This window comes from Fusarium proliferatum (assembly GCF_900067095.1).
Source record: "Fusarium proliferatum ET1 genome assembly, contig: FPRO_scaffold001, whole genome shotgun sequence".
In the NCBI taxonomy this organism is placed as follows: domain Eukaryota; kingdom Fungi; phylum Ascomycota; class Sordariomycetes; order Hypocreales; family Nectriaceae; genus Fusarium; species Fusarium proliferatum.
This window is the reverse complement of record NW_022194790.1, coordinates 2,638,447-2,656,990: the sequence shown is the minus strand read 5'-3', so window position 1 is coordinate 2,656,990 and position 18,544 is coordinate 2,638,447. Positions and strand designations below refer to the sequence as shown.

The window sequence follows — 18,544 nt, the reverse complement described above, 5'->3', positions numbered from 1 at the left end:
ATCATAAAGACGTTGGGAAGGCAAATCATGACTACTAATCTACCAGCCTTGGGAAAAAATCAGCACTGTCAATTCTCTTGTACCACACCGGCTTACATACCTAGGGCAAGGACTCGTAGAGCCTTGTTTGTCTTTAATAGCGTGTTACTGTCGTGACTGTATATATTCTTACCACTGATATCATAAATAATGTTCTATATAGTGTTATATCTCTTTTACTATGATGTTCTACTGTTATCGTTCTATTGTAACTCGGCAATACTGATGTACCGAAAGGTCTCGAGTTCTTAACATGTCCTGACTTACATACGTGGAAATAGTGACTGTTCAAGGGAAAGAATACCAAGATATCAGATATGCCTTGCCAACACCACGGTGCTGTGTGAGTAACAATGTGGAGTATATTGCAGGAAAGTTTGACTATTGCAATACACCACAAAACACATTTACATATGAAATCCGATGCTGAGATTTTAGTTAAGAATGATTGCTGTCGACCCTGAAGATGCATCAACACAAAATGACTACCCTAGACCCGACCAAACCTGCCCCAGCACCAGCCAACGCGAACAGACGATGACCAATTTACCGCCTTCGCAACAATATTCGTATAGGGTTTAGCATGATGATATTTTAATCATGCGATGGTCGGAACGAATTTATGTAATATATACCCTCTACACCAGTCTGAGCGTCATGGCGCTGCCCTGACTGTCAAGGAGTGGCATAGAGAGTGCTAAGCCGTGGGAAATGATTGCACAGATTACGATTTATGCAAAGAATCTCACTGTCATAAAAGAGAAAGGAAAGGACAGGAAAGCTTAGTACTTATAATATCCGACACGTATACCAATTACTCCACATGTTCCTTGAGTAAAGTTCTGAACATAATCGTTGCACAACTTGATTCACCACGTCGGCTACGAGCCGAGCTGTACATACACCGGAATTCAACATCAGTCGGCCGAAGCAACTGGTGAACAGGACGATGCCAGCTTTGACGGTTCGGTTAGGCATACTGAAGAGGTTAGCAATCCTTTAAATGGCATGCAGACGGCACCACTAATAAATGGTGAAACTCCGGGATGACGCTTTGACATTCAAGGTCCTGATCTAATAATCTATGTACCAATGTGGCCAAGGCAGAGACGGGTAGAGAACAGACAGTAGGCTAGAAGTACGCTAAGTTGATTGTGGTATGTATGTTGACATAAAAAATCATTTTCACCTTCTTTCGATTGACAAGGATTGGCCCCGGAAATGTTTGATCAGGTCAGAGTCTTCAATAGCCTCAAACCGAACACTCCATCCCTGTTCCGAGGGAGGAGGTTCCGTGTATTAAGACGACAACAACAAACTCTAACCAATGTCAAGACCACATGGGTGTGGGTTGAACCACGGCGGCTCCGTCTCCAAGGTCGAGGTGCGTTGACCAATGAGCAGGAATTCGAGGTCAGCAAAAGCCGGTCTGTGTCCAGGTCTGACATGCGGTAACAAGACCGGCTTCCACGGAGTCATCGCCGTTGATACCAATGACGCTAGATCAGTGGCTAAGTAGGTAGGCAGGTAGGCGATGAGTTTTTCTTGGCGATAGACTTATTCAGCTGTTGCTGATACGTAGTCATTAATCTCATGTAAATCGACAGATCAAAAGCTTAGCGTCATAACTTACATCTGGCATGACTGACAACTCCATTTCACGATCTCAGGCATGGCCATGTTCGATACAGACCCACTCTTCTCACGGAACTTGCCATATCCGCTGTTAGTGGTGGTAGGCGCGCTGTGTAACATAGGACTCTGCAATGGCCTGAGATAGTCCTTTGCGGATGCCGGCACAACGACGTTTCGTTCACAGTAGTATTTGGATACTACTACCCTAACCCGGATCGACATATCGCTGCAACCTACGCAAATCGATTTCCATGAAAGGACATTCTTTCCCAAGGCTAAACTTACCATGCGTTGGCTCTGGAAATTGCTTGGTGGTTGTCAATCATATTATCAAGATGTCATCAAATTAGCTGGGGTCAAACACCAACATCCTGGTCAGGTCAGCGCGGGTATTTGCGCAGCATTAGCGCACATGCATGGAGCCCGTTGTGGCCAAGGTAGGTATAATAGTTGGTCCTTACAAAGTCCTTGTGGTCTCGGTCTTCCCTTTGAAAGAGTCAAGAAGCCATGTCATATGTCAAGGCCATCCGAGTCTGCTCAACGGTCAAGCGTCGCTTTCGCCACCTCTTGTGGTATGGGCTGATGCACTTGATAATATGTCCAAGAATGAGATCCACATATCATACACACAATATCATACTCACAAGCATGTGCGAACCATCCCACGCGCGGTGGCACTGAGGGTGTGAAAGCTTTCCTGCTCTGCCTGCGCATGTAACCAGATTAGGAACATCTCGGTATATCATCAAAGAAACTTTTCGTCCCATCGTGGCCGACCAGGCCGAGTAGAGTAACCTTGCTGGTGGCTCTTGAAAGTCGGGACGACATGTCATGTTTGACAGTGAAAATTAAGTTTTAAGCTGCATGGTCTCGTAGTCAGGTCGGTGGTTGCAACGGCCACAAGGAACAGAAATTCTCCTGGCCATCATCTCTGTTCAAGACTCAGCTCAGAAGCCGAGCCTTGGCGTCGCGTGGGGCCCGGAGACCTAAAGATCCTTACTAGGGCTGACCAGGGCTGCACGAAATGAGAGGGCTCCTGTAGGTACCCGACGGTTGGCCTGGCTAGCTGTCACAGCTTGGTGGAGAGAAACTTCTCACCCCGGATTCGAGCTGATGGATGACTTGGGTTGCCAAGGACTTGGAAGGCTCGCCTCATGATACTGTTGATGTCTGGCTATGCTGTGTTGGGCTTTGCACCGGCTGCGTTGGATCATGAGGGCCAATGATAATGTCATATCTCACCAGAAGGCTGCTGATGGCCTGTGAGATGATCAGATTGTTGATCGGCGTGCTCGGATCGTAACTTGATACCAACGCCAACCGATGTCAAACATGAGCACGAGGCGGGAAATTGTGGTTTACAGGGTGAGCGAGGCGGCGACAGTTGGGCTTCGATACATGGATGCCGTGATGCAGGAGACTCGCCCTGGCTGCAATGCAAAGATCTGCTAAAAAGTAAAGAAAAAAAGAAAAAGTATTTAGATGGACACCATAGCTGAATGCCTAGTTTGTTTCCATTGCAACAGTAAAATTGCGCAGTGGAGATGGGGGCACAAGAGTGGCCGCCAACCTGCTTCTATTACATCATTGCCATGCTTCTTATCTCTTTCCTTAGAAGATTCTGAGAGCAAGAAGACATGGATGGACCATGCTGCCTTTCTATGCCCAAAGGTTGCATAAATAATACAGATGTTGGTAAAGTGAGATGAAGCCCTGTAAGTGTAGGAAGTTTAGGGAGGCTACTGCAACTAGCCCTGCCCCAGGTGGCTGTGGCTCTTCCCGCGTACCGTCAACCGTGCACAGATCTAAGTTGTTCAAAGACGGGCAGTTACCTTATGAAAGGCACTATCTTACCTTGTTAGGTACAGATGAATCAGCTCTACCTACTACTAAGGCACTAGGTAACCGATCGCACAATGAATGAGACGAAAATTTGAAACGTGCTGATAACGAAACGCTCCGGGAAGAAGGAACGCAACCTATGCCCCACCCTTCTCACTCATTCTCATCCCTCAACTGTCACCATTCAAGCCCTGCAATTTGCCATTAGCATACCACAAAATCCTGCTACCGTATTAGTGCCCAGAGACGAGCTTCCATCTGATGCACGATCCAATGGATGATACGATCGGTTACACCTTGGAACGAAAGTTCCGTATCATTCCTGAACATGAACATGAGCTGAGTCAATTATCGTTGCGACCTCAACGTTTCACTGACATCCGACTTACACTGATACGTGGCTGTCTACATCACGAACGCGCCGAACCAACTCATCAGGGTTGCCCCGTGGCGTTGACGCCGCTGAATGGGAATTAGGGAGAAGGTGACATCGCAACCCTTCAGGATGCGGGAAGGGATTTTCTCCCATCCACTTGACAAAGTTTATTAACCAGATAAACGCTCACTGTTGATGCCCATGAGACGCCACCCATCAAAGGGAAGGCACTCGTGAATTACTCCGGGCACACCTGGGTATTTAGTGTACCTATGGCGGGCCGATCACAGATCACCGTCTAAGGCTCTAACCTATGTCTTATCCTGCAGCAGTGAGGCTGAATATTAATCGTGGAATGCTTCAGGTACCAAGCAGATCTGCCCCCTTCAGGATCGGTAGCGAAATCAAGAGGTAGAACAACGCTCGTTTAGTGGCATTACTTACGGATTGCCCAATCGCAGTTACAATTTACAAGGATTCAACTAACACAAGGTTCCAGTGGTGCGTGCCCAGGCGTGTGCCGAATCGCCTTCTGTCTAAACTTCAAACTTGCAACCATCCTCAGAAAATTTGCCCCCTCCCAAGGCAGGCCTGGCTCAAGCAGCACTGACACCGCTTCACTTGGATGGCCACCTTTATTGACCAAGGATATCTTGAACTGCCCTGCCCTACTTTTTCTCCCCGATCGGGGTACGTCGGCTCCTCGTACCGGCCCATGTACATTACATTGTAAACTGGTCTGTGAACACTACTTTACCTGCTGGGGGCTCACTAATGCATCCCGTCGTTCGAGGTTTGGGACCGTTGGACACGCGGGCTTAGCTACCCCACTAGCTAACTAACTTACAAACTCACTCCACTCGCCGTCACAGACCCGGACCTGGCTTGAACTCGACACGACAGACCAGACCCTGGACTAGGTAAAATGTCTCTAGCTTGTTTGCTTTCGGATCCTCGTCCTGCTGAAGCAAACGCTTCCGAGACAGAAACGGGGATTGCCATGGTCATGGCCTCATCGGCGCTGTGTCCAGGGGATCCTTGATGTTTGTCCCGGTTCCATCTATAACCACCATAAGATCGCCCTCATATTACGTTTGAGATACCATCCCCTTCTGGCCTACTTCGTGCCTCTACTCAACATTCTTTTAGATCCAGTGGATCGACGTTTCGCCTTGTTTAAACCTTAGGAGCCCACCACTACAGCCATCACCTCCACGCACAAAATCCAAGGCCTATTATAGACGCCGCCACTTCGCCTACCTTATCTGTGCATCCGATCTGTTAACACGATCGAACATCGTAAATTATCACGCCGCCGACTTTTATAACTGCTAGTGGTGGTAGCACTGAACTTCGTGCAAGCACCCTTCAGCTAGTTTTCTCTGAATCGACACGGTTCGTCCCTTGGCAGAAAAGATCAACTCACAATTGTTTCATCAAATAGAATATCGAGTGAGTACGATTATAAAGTACGTTCTCAAAATTCGAGTTAATCTCTTTTACTCAGACCATTCTGTTTCCAACACCTTGCCAACATGTGCGATTTCACCAAAAACTACTACATCTACACTTCTTGCACAGATCCTGGGACACATTTCTGCAAAACTTCTATAGATGGAAGTCGCAAACATGCCTGCCCCAAGGGTCCTCACGAACGCTATATCGTTCTCCCGGAAAGCTGCCCATTGTGTTGTGGGTGAAACCAAAAACTGCGGTTGATGTTAGACTCGACATGATCAGAAAGAACACTGCAGAAACAACCTTGTCGTACTCACCATGGCCAACGAATTTCATATTCTTCGTCGATATGGAATTGCAAAATTGGCAGCCTGGTTTGAAGCCTGTATGGAATTCAAGGCACCAAGCTGATGTTTCTTTCCATTCAATCGAAGCAGGGCTACGAACTCGAGAGTACAAGCGCAGGATTCTGAGCCTCCCATAGGGGCTTAAACGAGAAGAAAAAGTAGCAGCTACGCTATCAACTAGGAAAGGGAAGCAACATGCGATTTTATCGGCAGCATTTATGAAAAGCGACAGAGGCAAGCGAACCAAAAACATTATCCAGCCAGATTTGAAAGTTGAACCTCGAGCTGAACCCCTAGCGACGCGTTTGTATTGGTACACGGGAATTATGCACTAGATTGGCGTTATGGAAATAATTAAAAAGAAATCTATGGTCACTGAATGCGAAATTATATGTGTGGCAGACGCGGCCTTAGCTTTTTAGGTATTGATCATTGAGCGAGCGGAACCCACGCCGTTGAACGGTACTATGATTGACATGAAATGCATATTGCTACATATTTTACCACTCTTAGGCTTATATCGGCTCGTATTTAGCGCTCGAAAGATGAAGGACTCTGTTCATGGCTACCATAGAGCTACTGTCAGCTGGTTCTGTAGGCTGCCGTTAGCATATATTGTGGCTGATATGCCTTACCAAGCATGGCTTACCTCGCAGATTCGGAAGATGCAGCACTCCGGTTATCACCAAATAAGCAGGGATATCGTCGGTGTTTCTACTGCGTGGTTACATTGCCATTGACATCGGAACTGTCACGACGGGTGACGGAATGCGCTATGCTATGCTAGTGAGACGTACTGGGTAGGTTGCCATCCCACCATCTTCTTTAGGCTCTGACAGCTCGCTTACGGCAATCGAGTCCCTTAACCCCACTGATCTTGGTCAACATACGGCTGAGGTAAGAGATAATATGCAAGTAAAAGGGCAAAGATCAGAGTTAATATGGAGTTTGGCCGGGTATAAAGTTGATGCTGCGGGGAATGAGGGGGGAATAAGCGCGCCTGTGCGAGCCCTCGAGGCGCATGCCGCGCGGGATGTACCGGTAACCGTTTGACAGGCTGGTGAGGCGGAATATTATGGCCAATGACCTGAGATTGAGGAGAAGAGAGACAACAGGGCCCGTATGATGCAGCTGAGAGTAGGTAAGCGAGATCTGCCACGTTCATCCCTGCTTGGTTGACCGAGTGTCATCTCACTCCCCGCGCTTAGACCTGAGACGAAGCCATGGCTGTTAGGACATTCCGATGCTTAACTAGATCCAGGAGTTTATAGAAGAACAAGTCGGTAGCTTTACGCAGTTCCGAGTGAAAACTGCTTACGCGTATATGCCTTCGATGTTCGCTATCTGTGGATGTTTCAGTTGGCCCCTGACTATTCCACTTTGACATTGGTTTGCGAGGCGTTATGGGTCGACGGTGGATTGGGGACGTCCTTCGGATAGCCACAAACCACACTAATAACTTCCGCTCTTGAGGCCTTTGAGCTTTTAACACGGTCAGGGCAATCTCGTTACAAATTCTCCTGATTCTTGGAACACTAAAGGCGATTATGGAGCATGGATGTGGGGGCTATGCACAAACCTGGCTTTGTTCGTTTTGTGGGCAGCACTGCAGTCTGCGGGAACTAGGCATGAAGCTTAAATTACGAGGAGCCAAGTGCATAGTAGTGCAGTGGAAGCCGTCTTACTAGTTTCAAGTCACTTATGTGCACAATGGCACAGAAGAGTCTATGACGCCTCTTGCACAGCTCCTAACACCATGTCCTTTGCGCAGACAACGCGAGTTACATGTGTATCCTGCCTGACATTGATATAACCATGACACTGGAATGCTGGATTGGGCCTGTTTCTCTGTGGAACAAAAGGCTTCCATCCCGGCTTCACATGCTGAGTTTCATGCTGTCTAGTATGGCGTCCCTTCATTATCGCAAGTACCGAGCCGAGGTACTGCAATGCCTTTGGTAGATATGAATAATGGATGATGACACCGAGCGACCTGCTTAATTTTATGCAGAGGCAGTGAATCCGTTGATATGATGACCATATTTTCCATGCCATGTGGTAAACGGCCCAGGCCTTTCAACTCGGCCGAGAGCGGTCGGAGGATTAGTGGAGAACAACCCCAGATTCCATGTGGTTGTTTTTGATAAGGGCCCCACTCCAAGCCGAGGCATAACGGCTCCTGAACCTTCTTGATTTCAGCCGAGGGGTCATTCATTTAATCAATTCTCCAGATTATCTTAAACATACAATTGACCTCCTTCGACATAATTCTATTAGCAACTGCTAGTGAGCTAGTATTTGCGTCACCTGAAGGATCCTTAAGCCGCGTGCTGATATTAATCGAATCACAATGCCCGTTCCCGAGCCTGAGTATCTCAGCCCCGTCTGGCGGGATGGGATCTTCAGTCAGTCTCAAGACCATCTAATCTATTCTTGGCAGAGATTTGCTAACATATGAAACCGTTTAGATGGTCGCGTTGTCTTTGTGACTGGCGGCGCAGGAAGCATCTGCAGCATGCAGACGCGAGCATTAGTTCGCCTGGGTGCAAATGCATGCATCGTTGGTCGAAGTGTCGAGAAGACAGAGCTAGCGGCCAAAGACATCGCGAGTGTCAGAGAGGGAGCCAAGGTGATAGGAATTGGTGGGTGTGATGTTCGAAAGGTATGACGCCTGTCGTTTATTGACGACGGTTATGATGATATTGACTGTGTAGATCGACAGTCTTCAGGCTGCTGCTGAGCGATGTGCGAAAGAGCTTGGAGGGATCGACTATGTCATGTAAGGCTTCAATTTGACTATGCCTGGATGCAACATACTAATGCATGTCATAGCGCTGGTGCAGCTGGCAACTTTGTCGCTCCCATTGAAGGCCTCAGCTCCAATGCATTCAAGACGGTAATGGACATCGATGTCTTGGGAACATTCAACACAATCAAGGCGACAATGCCCCATCTCCTGGAGAGCTCAACCCCTCGTATCATCTACGTCTCTGCCACTTTCCATTACACCGGCATGCCTCTCCAGGCACACGTCTCTGCGGCTAAAGCATCTATTGACTCACTCATGGCGTCCGTCGCCCTGGAGTATGGACCAAGAGGGGTGACAAGCAACGTGATTGCCCCAGGAGGTATTGATGGCACTGAGGGTCTGGCCAGATTGGGGAGCGATGCGGAAAGCGAGAAGAAGAGATACGCCAAGGGTATCCCGCTGGGCCGCGCTGGAACTGTACGAGATATCGCAGATGCGACAGTCTTTTTGTTCAGCGACGCCGGAAGCTATGTCAGTGGACAAGTCCTAGCTGTTGATGGTGCTGCATGGAGACGCCAGGGAGCCATCGGCGTGGGAACGGAGGCTGGCATGGAGTACCCGGATTATATCCTCAACGGAGAGTTCTCAAAGAACCTGCGAGATCCAAGAAAGAACGGAAAGGCCAAGTTGTAAGGATACTGGCTGTTGTACGACATGGTTCAAGCTCCAAAATTACCATTTGACGAGGCAGATATGGAGTATCATGAGGCGATATCATATATTATATAACCTAAGTTACAGCTTTGCAATATCAGATCAAGTGTTTGCTTGCATCAGGTTATCTTATCAGCTGGACCTGAGACCCGGGGATCGGAAGTGACGGAGATACTTGTTCGGGGATGATAGATAACATCCAACTGGGGATCCGCCTTGGCGTTGACATCTCCGGAAGTGGATGGTCTGATGGAGTCGACCTTAGCCTCTCCATGATGATGTTTTGCTAAATATCTGACAAGAATAACTGCACTCCAAGTACGACAGACTGTTTGCTTCTCAAGACCAGAATTGCTGGGCTTACGCCTTTTGATCCACCTGCATGGCACATTATATGCTTATTCTATACAGCACAGTTACTTGACAAGGAAATGCCCCTTGAACCCCATATTCTCCATTCCGAAAAAGAGCCCGAAACCCACGCAAAATACCACATGCCATTTCACGGATTCGATCCCTGAACGAAGAGCCGGGGATAGTACGGCATAATCGACCCCGTTAGAGCCGCGACCCGGCCGACAGCCAATAAAATTGCCTCCGACGGCCGTTGCGAGTCTCTCCCACTCTTGGGCAAAAGTGCCTGTAAGAAAAACCCCAATTGTGGCTGTTTATCAGATTACAGAGACAGGCTGATAAGTTGGTGTGGGCTTGCATTAGTGTCCGCTAGGGCAAGGTTAGTGAAGGAGGGGTTGCTTTTGAGCTCTCATGAGCTTTTCGTTGCTGCATGGTGCGGGCTAATCGTGCAATTGACAGACAAGGCTGAGTAACATGACCTATATCGACTGGTAATCATCAATTCCTCGGATGTAGACATCTCATTCTCTCGTTGTCTATGAACTCGACACTCTCAGCCCAAAACATTGGAGAAAAATAAGCTCGGCCTGCAAAATCATCATGATTGTGGTGTGAAGAGAGTTTCCTATCTAGGTATGACTATCCAGAAATAAGAGGGCCCAAGAGGATTCAATTAGCTCAACTAGAGAATCAACCTTGACCCGGAGAGATCCATTGTGTGGGAACTATGCATAACCTTGCAGCTACACGGCACGCTCAGAGCCGAACAGGGCGGGGAATTACCTACAATACCATATCTTTTGACTCTTATGAGTAACGTACGTTATCTTGCTGTAATAGGTAATGATGAGGAATATATATTTTACCCTCTCCTCATTCTCTCCTGGCAGTTTCTCTTTTCTTCCTTTCCCCTTTGTCGTCAACAGTGGCTGCGAGTAAGTGTGTATAGCTTCATTCAACGTCCCACACAACCAAGATGCACGCCAAGCCCCTCTCTCTCCTCTTTCTATCTTCCCTTCCCTCCTTGGCTGCTACCGAAGATGTCCTTGGCCTTTACGTCTTCCACCGTCACGGTGATCGCACTGCCAAGGCCTGGAAGCCCGTAAACTTCACAGCTCTCGGAGCCGACGAGGTTCACTCTTCCGGTTCTTGGTATCGCGATACTTATGTGAGCAAGGATGCTTCACGAAAGATCACCGGCCTCAGCCCCGAGTCAGCCGTCTTGTCTCAGCTAGATGTTACTTCCCCCGTCGATGCTGTGCTTCAGAACTCTGCTCTTGTATTCTTGCAGGGACTTTACCCTCCCACTAAGCAGTTTGAGACTCTTGCCAATGGATCCAAGGTTGAGGCTCCTTTGAGCGGATATCAGTACATTCCCATTGCTTCAGTAGAGACTGCAGCCAGCGACAAGAACTCTGAGAACAGTGCCTGGCTTCAGGGCAACAGTGGTTGCACCAACGCGGAGGCCAGCTCGAATGATTACTTCTCCTCCTCCGAGTACGCTGGAGTATACAAGGACTCTGAAAGCTTTTATCAGGGCCTTCTGCCTGTCATCAATGGGACATACGGCAAGGATGAGGCCAACTTCCAGAATGCCTATACCAGTAAGCAGTGATAAATCTCAAGCACATAGACCCCCCGTTAACTCGCATAGTCTTTGATCTCATCAATGTTGCTCGCATTCACAATTCTAGCATCTCTTCTGATGATCTGCTCGATGAGCCCACCCTGGAAAAGCTCTACAATCTCGCTTCTATCCATGAGTGGAACCTCGCTTACAACAGCAGCGAGCCTGTCCGTGCCATTGCTGGCTCTGTGCTCGCTGGCCAGATCATTGAGGCTCTTGAGCCCCTTGCAGAGGGTAAGAAGGGACCCAAGGTCAACATTCAGTTCGGTGCCTACGCCGCCTTCATGTCTTTCTTTGGTCTTGCTGGCCTCGACAAGGTCAGCTCTGACTTCAAGGGAGTCGTCGACTATGCCTCATCTATGGCTTTTGAGCTCGTAACCAACGCCACCAACCCTACTGCCGACGACGTCAGTGTCCGCTTCTACTTTGCCAACGGCACTGCTGCTCAACACACCCCGAAGATGTTCCCTCTCTTCGGCAAGGATGAGACCACCATCTCCTGGAAGGACTTCAAGACTGGCATGTCTGACTTTGCCATCGAGGACACCAAGCACTGGTGCAAGCTCTGCGGAAACAACGACGGCAACTGTGCTAGTAGCTCGGATGATGCCTCTACTTCGCCCCAATCAAGCTCTGGCGGCTCTGGCAACGGTGTTTCGAAGCCGGTTGCTGGCGTCATTGGCGCCCTTGTTACCCTCATTGTCATTTTGGGTGTCCAGGCTGCCTTTATTCTGCTTGGCGGCCTGCGTCTTGTCAAGAAGTCGACGCTTGCAGCTGCTGGCGCATCTCAGGCCGGAGCGGTCAAGGCGTGAATATGAAATGATGGGTAGTGGGAAAGTAAATGTTTCTTGGTCAGAATATGTATGACCCATGCGATGCTATGATTTTTCGCTTTCAGATACCAGAATAGCCATTACGCAACGAATTGATGTGCCATGTTGTATTTTAAGACAATATTGCTGAACTCTCATGGCTATGATCTAATAATGATATCCAAGAATCGTGTCATGCCCCCCTATGAAGTCTAACAGGAAATAAACATTAAAAAACCCCAACCCTGGGTACTCTAGAAACGCATCTGTTGCTTTTGCCCAACTCATGATATCTCGAGCATCTTAATTCCTCGAAATTGTTTAAATAGCTAGCGAAGACCAGTCATATCAAGCAAATCATGGCGATAGTAGAATGCCCGCACCCGTTTACCGTAGATGTCTATAGCAAGTCAGCATAAGAACCAACGTGCGATGGAAACCGACTTACACATAGGGATGCTGAGAAGGCACACCACCACTTGAATTGAGGCGATCGCCAGCATTGTTCGTTCGATACCACCCTGATTAATCCAATCGTAGGCAAAGAAAGTCAAGATGAAACTGAAAAAGTTCTTGAATATGATCATGATGGTGAAGCCCTCAATGGTCAAATCCCCTGCCACGATGTTAGCGACAGCTGTTTATATGAGCAGAGAAACATACGATAGGCATCAACAATGTAAAGTGAGCTGGCCACAGCACCAATGACCATCCCCGCGACTTCAAACCCGAAAAACATCAGAGGTATGACATATGAGTATTGCTTATTTATCACACCAGGTGCCGTCAAGGCGAACCCATATAATCCGATTCCTCCAATGATCATCATGGGGATCACAAGAAGAATGCGAAACTCTGGTTCGTACACGCCTTTGTTGAGCTTGGTCATGTACTTGACGCTTGTGTCAGCGAGCAGACCGGCCAGGACAAAACCTAGGACGGCACCGATGAATGGGCCCGTGTAAGTGTAGCCGGCATCAACCTCATCCCAGTAGTAAGGAGACCCTATGAAAATGGCGGCGACAATAACTCCGATAAATACTGTCCAGCCGATCATGGCTCCCTGGATCAGGCAGCCCCAGATAAATGCTGGATGAGTGAGGAGGGGAAATGGTCGCAACAAAAGGACCCAGTATCGCTCGTCCGTCTTCCGGCCATCGAACAGAGAAATCGACTGAAGAAAGGTCTTCTTAGGTGTATTAGAATGGCCGATTGGTTGAAGAGCATTGGACTTAGGCAAGAAGGTGAAACCAGCCGAGTGCTGTGTCAGTTCTGGAGAATGAGAAGATCCGGACTCTGCCTGTGGTGACGACGTTTGACGTTTATCCTTGGTAGTCAATTCTATTCCTAGCTCACCGGTTGTGTCAGTGTTCAGGCTGGCTTCTCGTCGATATGCCGTCTCAGGGCAGAAGAAGAAAATGGCCGGGAGCGTAGCAGCAAGAAAGATGGCAACGAAGTAGAACGTCCACTTCCATCCCATGGAATCAGTAATTTTACCCACCAAGATGGGAGTGAAGAAGGCACCACCGAAGACCGCCAGGTTCGTGAAGGCCATTCTCACACCTCGCTGGTGGACAAAGTAGAGGTCACCCACAGCTGCATTGAGCAAGCTCTCATAGGGTGCGCAACCAACACCTTGAACAATTCTGGCTCCAATGAAACTTCCATAATTGGTTCCTACAGACCCGGCCCACGCGCTGGAGGCGATAAGAATGAGGATACCTATGAGGAACAAGTGTCGCTTTCCCCAGATGCGGCCGGACGGAACGAAGAAAATAGCACCAGCGCCGCAACCCAGTAGGAAATATCCAGTCAACAGGGCAACTTTTGTGAAGTCTTTTGAGAAGAGCAGAGATATTGTAATCGTATTGGCAGCGAGGATAGGGCCGAGTGCGGTAGCAAGAATACCCGCGAAGCAGAGTAGAAAGGTAATCAGGTCGCGGCGCAAAAGCGACCAGTTCAGCGGATCGTTTGGGTCATCAGAAGGCTGAGGGATCTGAGGTTCATGCCAACGTCAGCGTACGCGCAACAAGCCCAAAGGCAGACAATACATACGAGGATAATGGTTTCGGTCCCAACTTGTACGCGCTTGAGGTTTCCATGATGCTCGCCAGCTATCTGGGGTCGAGACGGATCGTCAAAGTACTGCGTTGTGCCTATGGGATTGGGCGATCTGTCAATTGGTCATGTCCTGAAAAGTGTGTGTTCTGCTATCGGCGATGGAAGGCCATGTGCTCCATATTGGCATATGGAGGTGACGCCAAATACGCACCAGGAACATGCTCGATCCCCTTTGCTTCGAGGATCCCCAGAGGCATCTTGAAGAGATGGAGTACCGATCAGGGGAGTGAGCTTGGCTGAGGGACAGCACAGTGGAGCGGCGACAGCACCCACCCTCTGGTTCTGGCGGAGGTGACAAACACTCGTGATTCAATCGTGACGGGCGGCGAGAAGCTTCGCATGGACAAAAACGCCCAGTGGGAAAATCTTTTCCTCGGAGACAAATCGACGGGTTTGACTGGATCGGCTTCTTCCAAAACAGTATCGTCAAGTCGTCGACATGTTTGGAGACTATCAGCACGAGCAACCAGAAGTGGACGCATTCGTGTAAATATGGGGGTGGAGATGGACCGAGGGTTCCGCTTGTTTCTCCAATTGCCGTGATTGAATTACCGGGGTACAGTGAGCTCAAAGTTTGGTTTGTGGAGCTCATCACCCTCTCTAGGTTCTATGCTCTGCACCTCGACAGTAAAAGAAGCTTTAACTGCCGATCAGAAGCAGTTTCTTGGCGAAATATAAGATTCTGGTCACGTTGCACCTTCTTTAGACTCCTCATTTGCTACCTGCAATTCAAACAAGGCAATCGTGCTCGTCCGAAAGGTCATCACAAACACAGTATCAGAGCACTGTGAGCTTGTGGAAATAGCGAACGATGATCAGGCTGATCTCTTGCTTCTGTACGTCAATATCACCCCAGTTAGAACCTTGTGTTGTGGGTGTCTCTTTGGTGTCTTCAGCTCTTGTCCAATGAAGCAGGTGAGCTACTGGCAATGGGTCAGAGAGTCTGGTTTGTTCAAATTAAAGGGCCCTTGAAAAACACGTAGGCTGAGCCAAGTTTCCAATCAGTGCCACAATGAATGGGACCATTTCAAAGTATAAACTACCTTACAGGGAAGTAGTGACTTGCCGGTTCATGCTATGTAACTCCTTCGTATTTGCGTTCATTTCATAGAAGATTCTTTCAAAACAACTCCCGAGTTGCTTACGTAGGTGGCAGGTTCAATGACAACTCAAAAGCTAATTGCCCGTTGTGAATTCTTTCTATGCTCCTGTGGGTCTGGCAGGTACGACCAAGACACCAAGACATTCGATCGTAGGTTTTACCACTGTTCTTTTATAGGTACAGTTCAGCCTGAATACGACTTCTGATTTGTTCTCTTTTCAACCCGCAAGCGTCAAAGAGATTCTCAACTCAAGCCAAGACTTCACAAGGGCCCGCTTCAGCATAATGACGAATGATGATGAACTCGTACACTTGGTGACCCGGATTGCTCTCTATCCCATCATTTTCGCTCTTGTTAATCAGTACCTAGCCAGACACCAGCGGCCATCTCTGTCAAGTTCAAGACTAGCTCCGCCGTTGGGGGGATCACTGAGCATGTATTGCATGGGTGGCATCACCCTTGTCTCGGGCAGCCCACAGACAGCCCCATGGATCATCCCTTGCTGAATCTTGAGATCCGTCGTTTTATTCGGAGACTTTCATCAGCCATGTCTCGACCTCTCCGATAGAAATCCAGCTCGACAGCATTTTACTCGCCTGCAGAATCTCGGGTGCGAAACAGAACAGCTGCGCATGGTAGCTAAATGTCTCGCGGCCTCCGTACCTGCATTAATTATAATTTACTTCATAAGAAGCAAACTTACCGGATTGACGCCAGGGACGGACACTGAACTGCTGGATTGATCGATGTGCTTGTTTATTAACTCCACACCCTCTTTCGGTATGGCCTAATGTTGTCACCAAAGCACTAGTTTGACTGTGGATTGCTTCGTCCTGTTGTTGAGTGGGAGCTTGTTGACATTCATTCATGGTAAGCCATATCAATATCCCAGCGAGATAGATCAAAGCAGGACAGCAAAAATAACACATCAGTCTTTTCTCCTCCAGGCAGAAGCAACTTCTTGACAGTTTGCGAAGATCCAAGTAAGGGTGCCTGCAGGTAAAGTCATCATAATTCGTTTCGGTTCAGCAGTCTCCAGAGCTCTGTCCCAAGGGCAAGGATGTCAATTTGATTACCAAGGTATTAGTAGCCAGCAATAACCGGCGCACTTGGATGATCAATTGCTCATTAGCCGCTCTTGCTAGAAGCTGGGCTATGATAAGACAAGTTGCAAAATTTTGCTGTCGCCTTGAATTGGATGAGTGACCAGCCAAAACTAGCTGTTTGCTCAAAATACCTGCTCAGCTGAGGAGAGGTCGATGATCGATCCGATCCCCTGCATATTGCGGCTCTGATCTCGTTTAATGACAAGACAGATCTTTACGAGTCTTTGCTTCTGTCATTTCAGCAGGCAAGAACCTGTCGATCATAGCCAACTCAGGACACTACAGGAGCTCAGCCTTATTGCACCGGCATTAGTACCTAGAGAAGGACCTCCTCCGAATGCCCTCGATATTCGTGATGGATGAAACAATTTCATTGTGACAATACGGCCGCGGTCATTTTTTGATACAGCTGGAAAGCTCGCATTTAGGACAAGCCACAAAGGCTATTATTCCCTAACCTAGTACAACCCCTACGGCCCCTCCACAACACAGCATCGGACTTGGGGAATGCCCATAGATGCCAGATGCTAATTCGGAATGGCTCTTTGACGAATTGCCATCAACGAATGAGCTCCCATGACTGGGATTGTGACACATTGCCATATTCCAAGGGCAGCCAAGGTTTTGCTACGGCGTTCATCACATGAATCATCCTTATCGCGAGGGTGTTGAGATCCAAGCTAAGGGTTGTTGCAATCTCAAGGGTACCAAGCAGGGAAAATTAAGGTATGCATTCATCGGCTTAAAGCGACACGAAATGACGCCTTAATGGAGGACCCTTTATTCGGGCGTCATAGCCAAGCCAGGCCAGGCCAGGCACAAGACGCACACATGGCTGTGAAGAATAAGATATCCATTTGCTCGCGAAATGCACGGTACTTTTTTTCTTTTGTCGCATAGGGTACGCTAAACAGGGCTGGAAAGATGATGGCCGATCACAAGCCGGCTCAACCAGTCATGACAGTAAACGCAACTGCTCAAGGGATGAGGTCGATGGCCAAGCACTACTCACGCAAAAGGTCTCCAAGAGAGTGGTCGCTTAGTTCCCAGCTCCGGACGGTCGGTGCAGATTATGGACGATCATGTTCTCACTACCTGCCCAACAGCAGCGGCGGCGTGGCGCCAAACTGATGGGAGCGTGCCTTTAGAAAACCAGGGCTTCTAACGCTGTTCGCCGCCGGTTTGGTCGATTTAGATATCTGGTGTGTGCGCGCACGCATCGATCGGGTGTGTGTGGGCTCTGGATCTGGAAAGCTGTCATGAGGGAACCAACGCCGGAGAGAGGAGCTCGACCCCCTGGCCCGTTAAGAGATCCGGCAATGACGTCCGCCGGCATGGATGCAGACACAGGGTCGTCAAGAAGGGAACCTCATCGGGCGGCTCAAGCTTCATTCATCCATCCATGGTGGGCTACTGAGCTCGGACGGTGTGGTGCAATTAACGGTTCGGTACGGCCTCGAGGAGTGAATGGTACCGTGCATCAGCCGCGTGGTGGTGCTAGGCTCCTCAAGTAAAGATGGCGAGACGGGACAGGACGTTGGATTATCTTGATACCCTCCATTTTTCTTACCTCACACCACCCAATGGCTGTTCAAATGGGCGCTCTTTGGCCGCACTGACGGATTTCCAACTGCTTCTAGCACCGAAACCTGACGAGCTTCGACTTCACTCAAGTCAAGCTCTTGTATCTGTTCCCCTCGTCTCTTGTCGGAGCCGGGCTTGGCTCCGGTCGAGTTCTGTTCACATCCTGCCAGTCCCATTTTGAGAATCTTTTCCTTGCCCTTGCTCCTCGTGCGCTCTCAAAAACTCTCTCTTAAAGATATGCCTTCTCAAATCTCAACTACAAGGCGGCCTCTCCTCTAGCTTCCCCGTTGATATTAAAGTCCGTATCCCCCTGCACGCTGGATTAAGGCACATCTTGATCTGAACTTCGTCACTGCATATCAGGAACCGTCACCACGTACCCAATTTAATCCCCAGTCTTCACTCACCGTCGCCCACATCAGTTCTCTTGTGTGTGAATTCTAATTGTCCTGCCCCTCATTATTTTATTCCCACCCACGCCAGCCCAGGTAGCTCACGAAATCGTCGCGACATTGTTCGCTTCCTGATTACAGACAGCCACCGATACCTCAACGCTCTACCAACTTATATCTCGAGGAGAACTTTACTCAATGGAGCCTACCGATTACACCTGGGAACTCAGTTTACTTTAGTCAGCTTTTTAGAGCTGCTGTTTCCCAAACACTGCTTCCTCAAAC

General features: G+C 48.7%; 3 protein-coding genes across 3 annotated transcripts; 2 read left to right on the top strand and 1 right to left on the bottom strand.

The window, feature by feature from the left end:
- Window positions 1–8,047: 8,047 nt before the first annotated feature.
- On the top strand, window positions 8,048–9,139 carry FPRO_01219 (putative 2,4-dienoyl-CoA reductase SPS19; the record flags this gene model as incomplete). The annotated part of the gene is made up of 4 exons (XM_031233905.1): window positions 8,048–8,102; window positions 8,166–8,359; window positions 8,412–8,476; window positions 8,530–9,139. 4 exons carry the CDS (start codon window positions 8,048–8,050, stop codon window positions 9,137–9,139), a joined length of 924 nt encoding a protein of 307 aa, XP_031075254.1.
- Window positions 9,140–10,490: 1,351 nt separating this feature from the next.
- On the top strand, window positions 10,491–11,953 carry FPRO_01220 (uncharacterized protein; the record flags this gene model as incomplete). Its single annotated transcript, XM_031233894.1, has 2 exons — window positions 10,491–11,118; window positions 11,169–11,953. The coding sequence occupies 2 exons, from the start codon at window positions 10,491–10,493 to the stop codon at window positions 11,951–11,953; spliced, it is 1,413 nt and encodes a 470-aa protein (XP_031075253.1).
- A 329-nt stretch (window positions 11,954–12,282) lies between these two features.
- FPRO_01221 (uncharacterized protein) lies at window positions 12,283–14,271 on the bottom strand (the record flags this gene model as incomplete). Its single annotated transcript, XM_031233883.1, has 5 exons — window positions 12,283–12,353; window positions 12,402–12,569; window positions 12,617–13,949; window positions 14,009–14,109; window positions 14,226–14,271. The coding sequence occupies 5 exons, from the start codon at window positions 14,269–14,271 to the stop codon at window positions 12,283–12,285; spliced, it is 1,719 nt and encodes a 572-aa protein (XP_031075252.1).
- Between the last annotated feature and the right edge of the window lie 4,273 nt (window positions 14,272–18,544).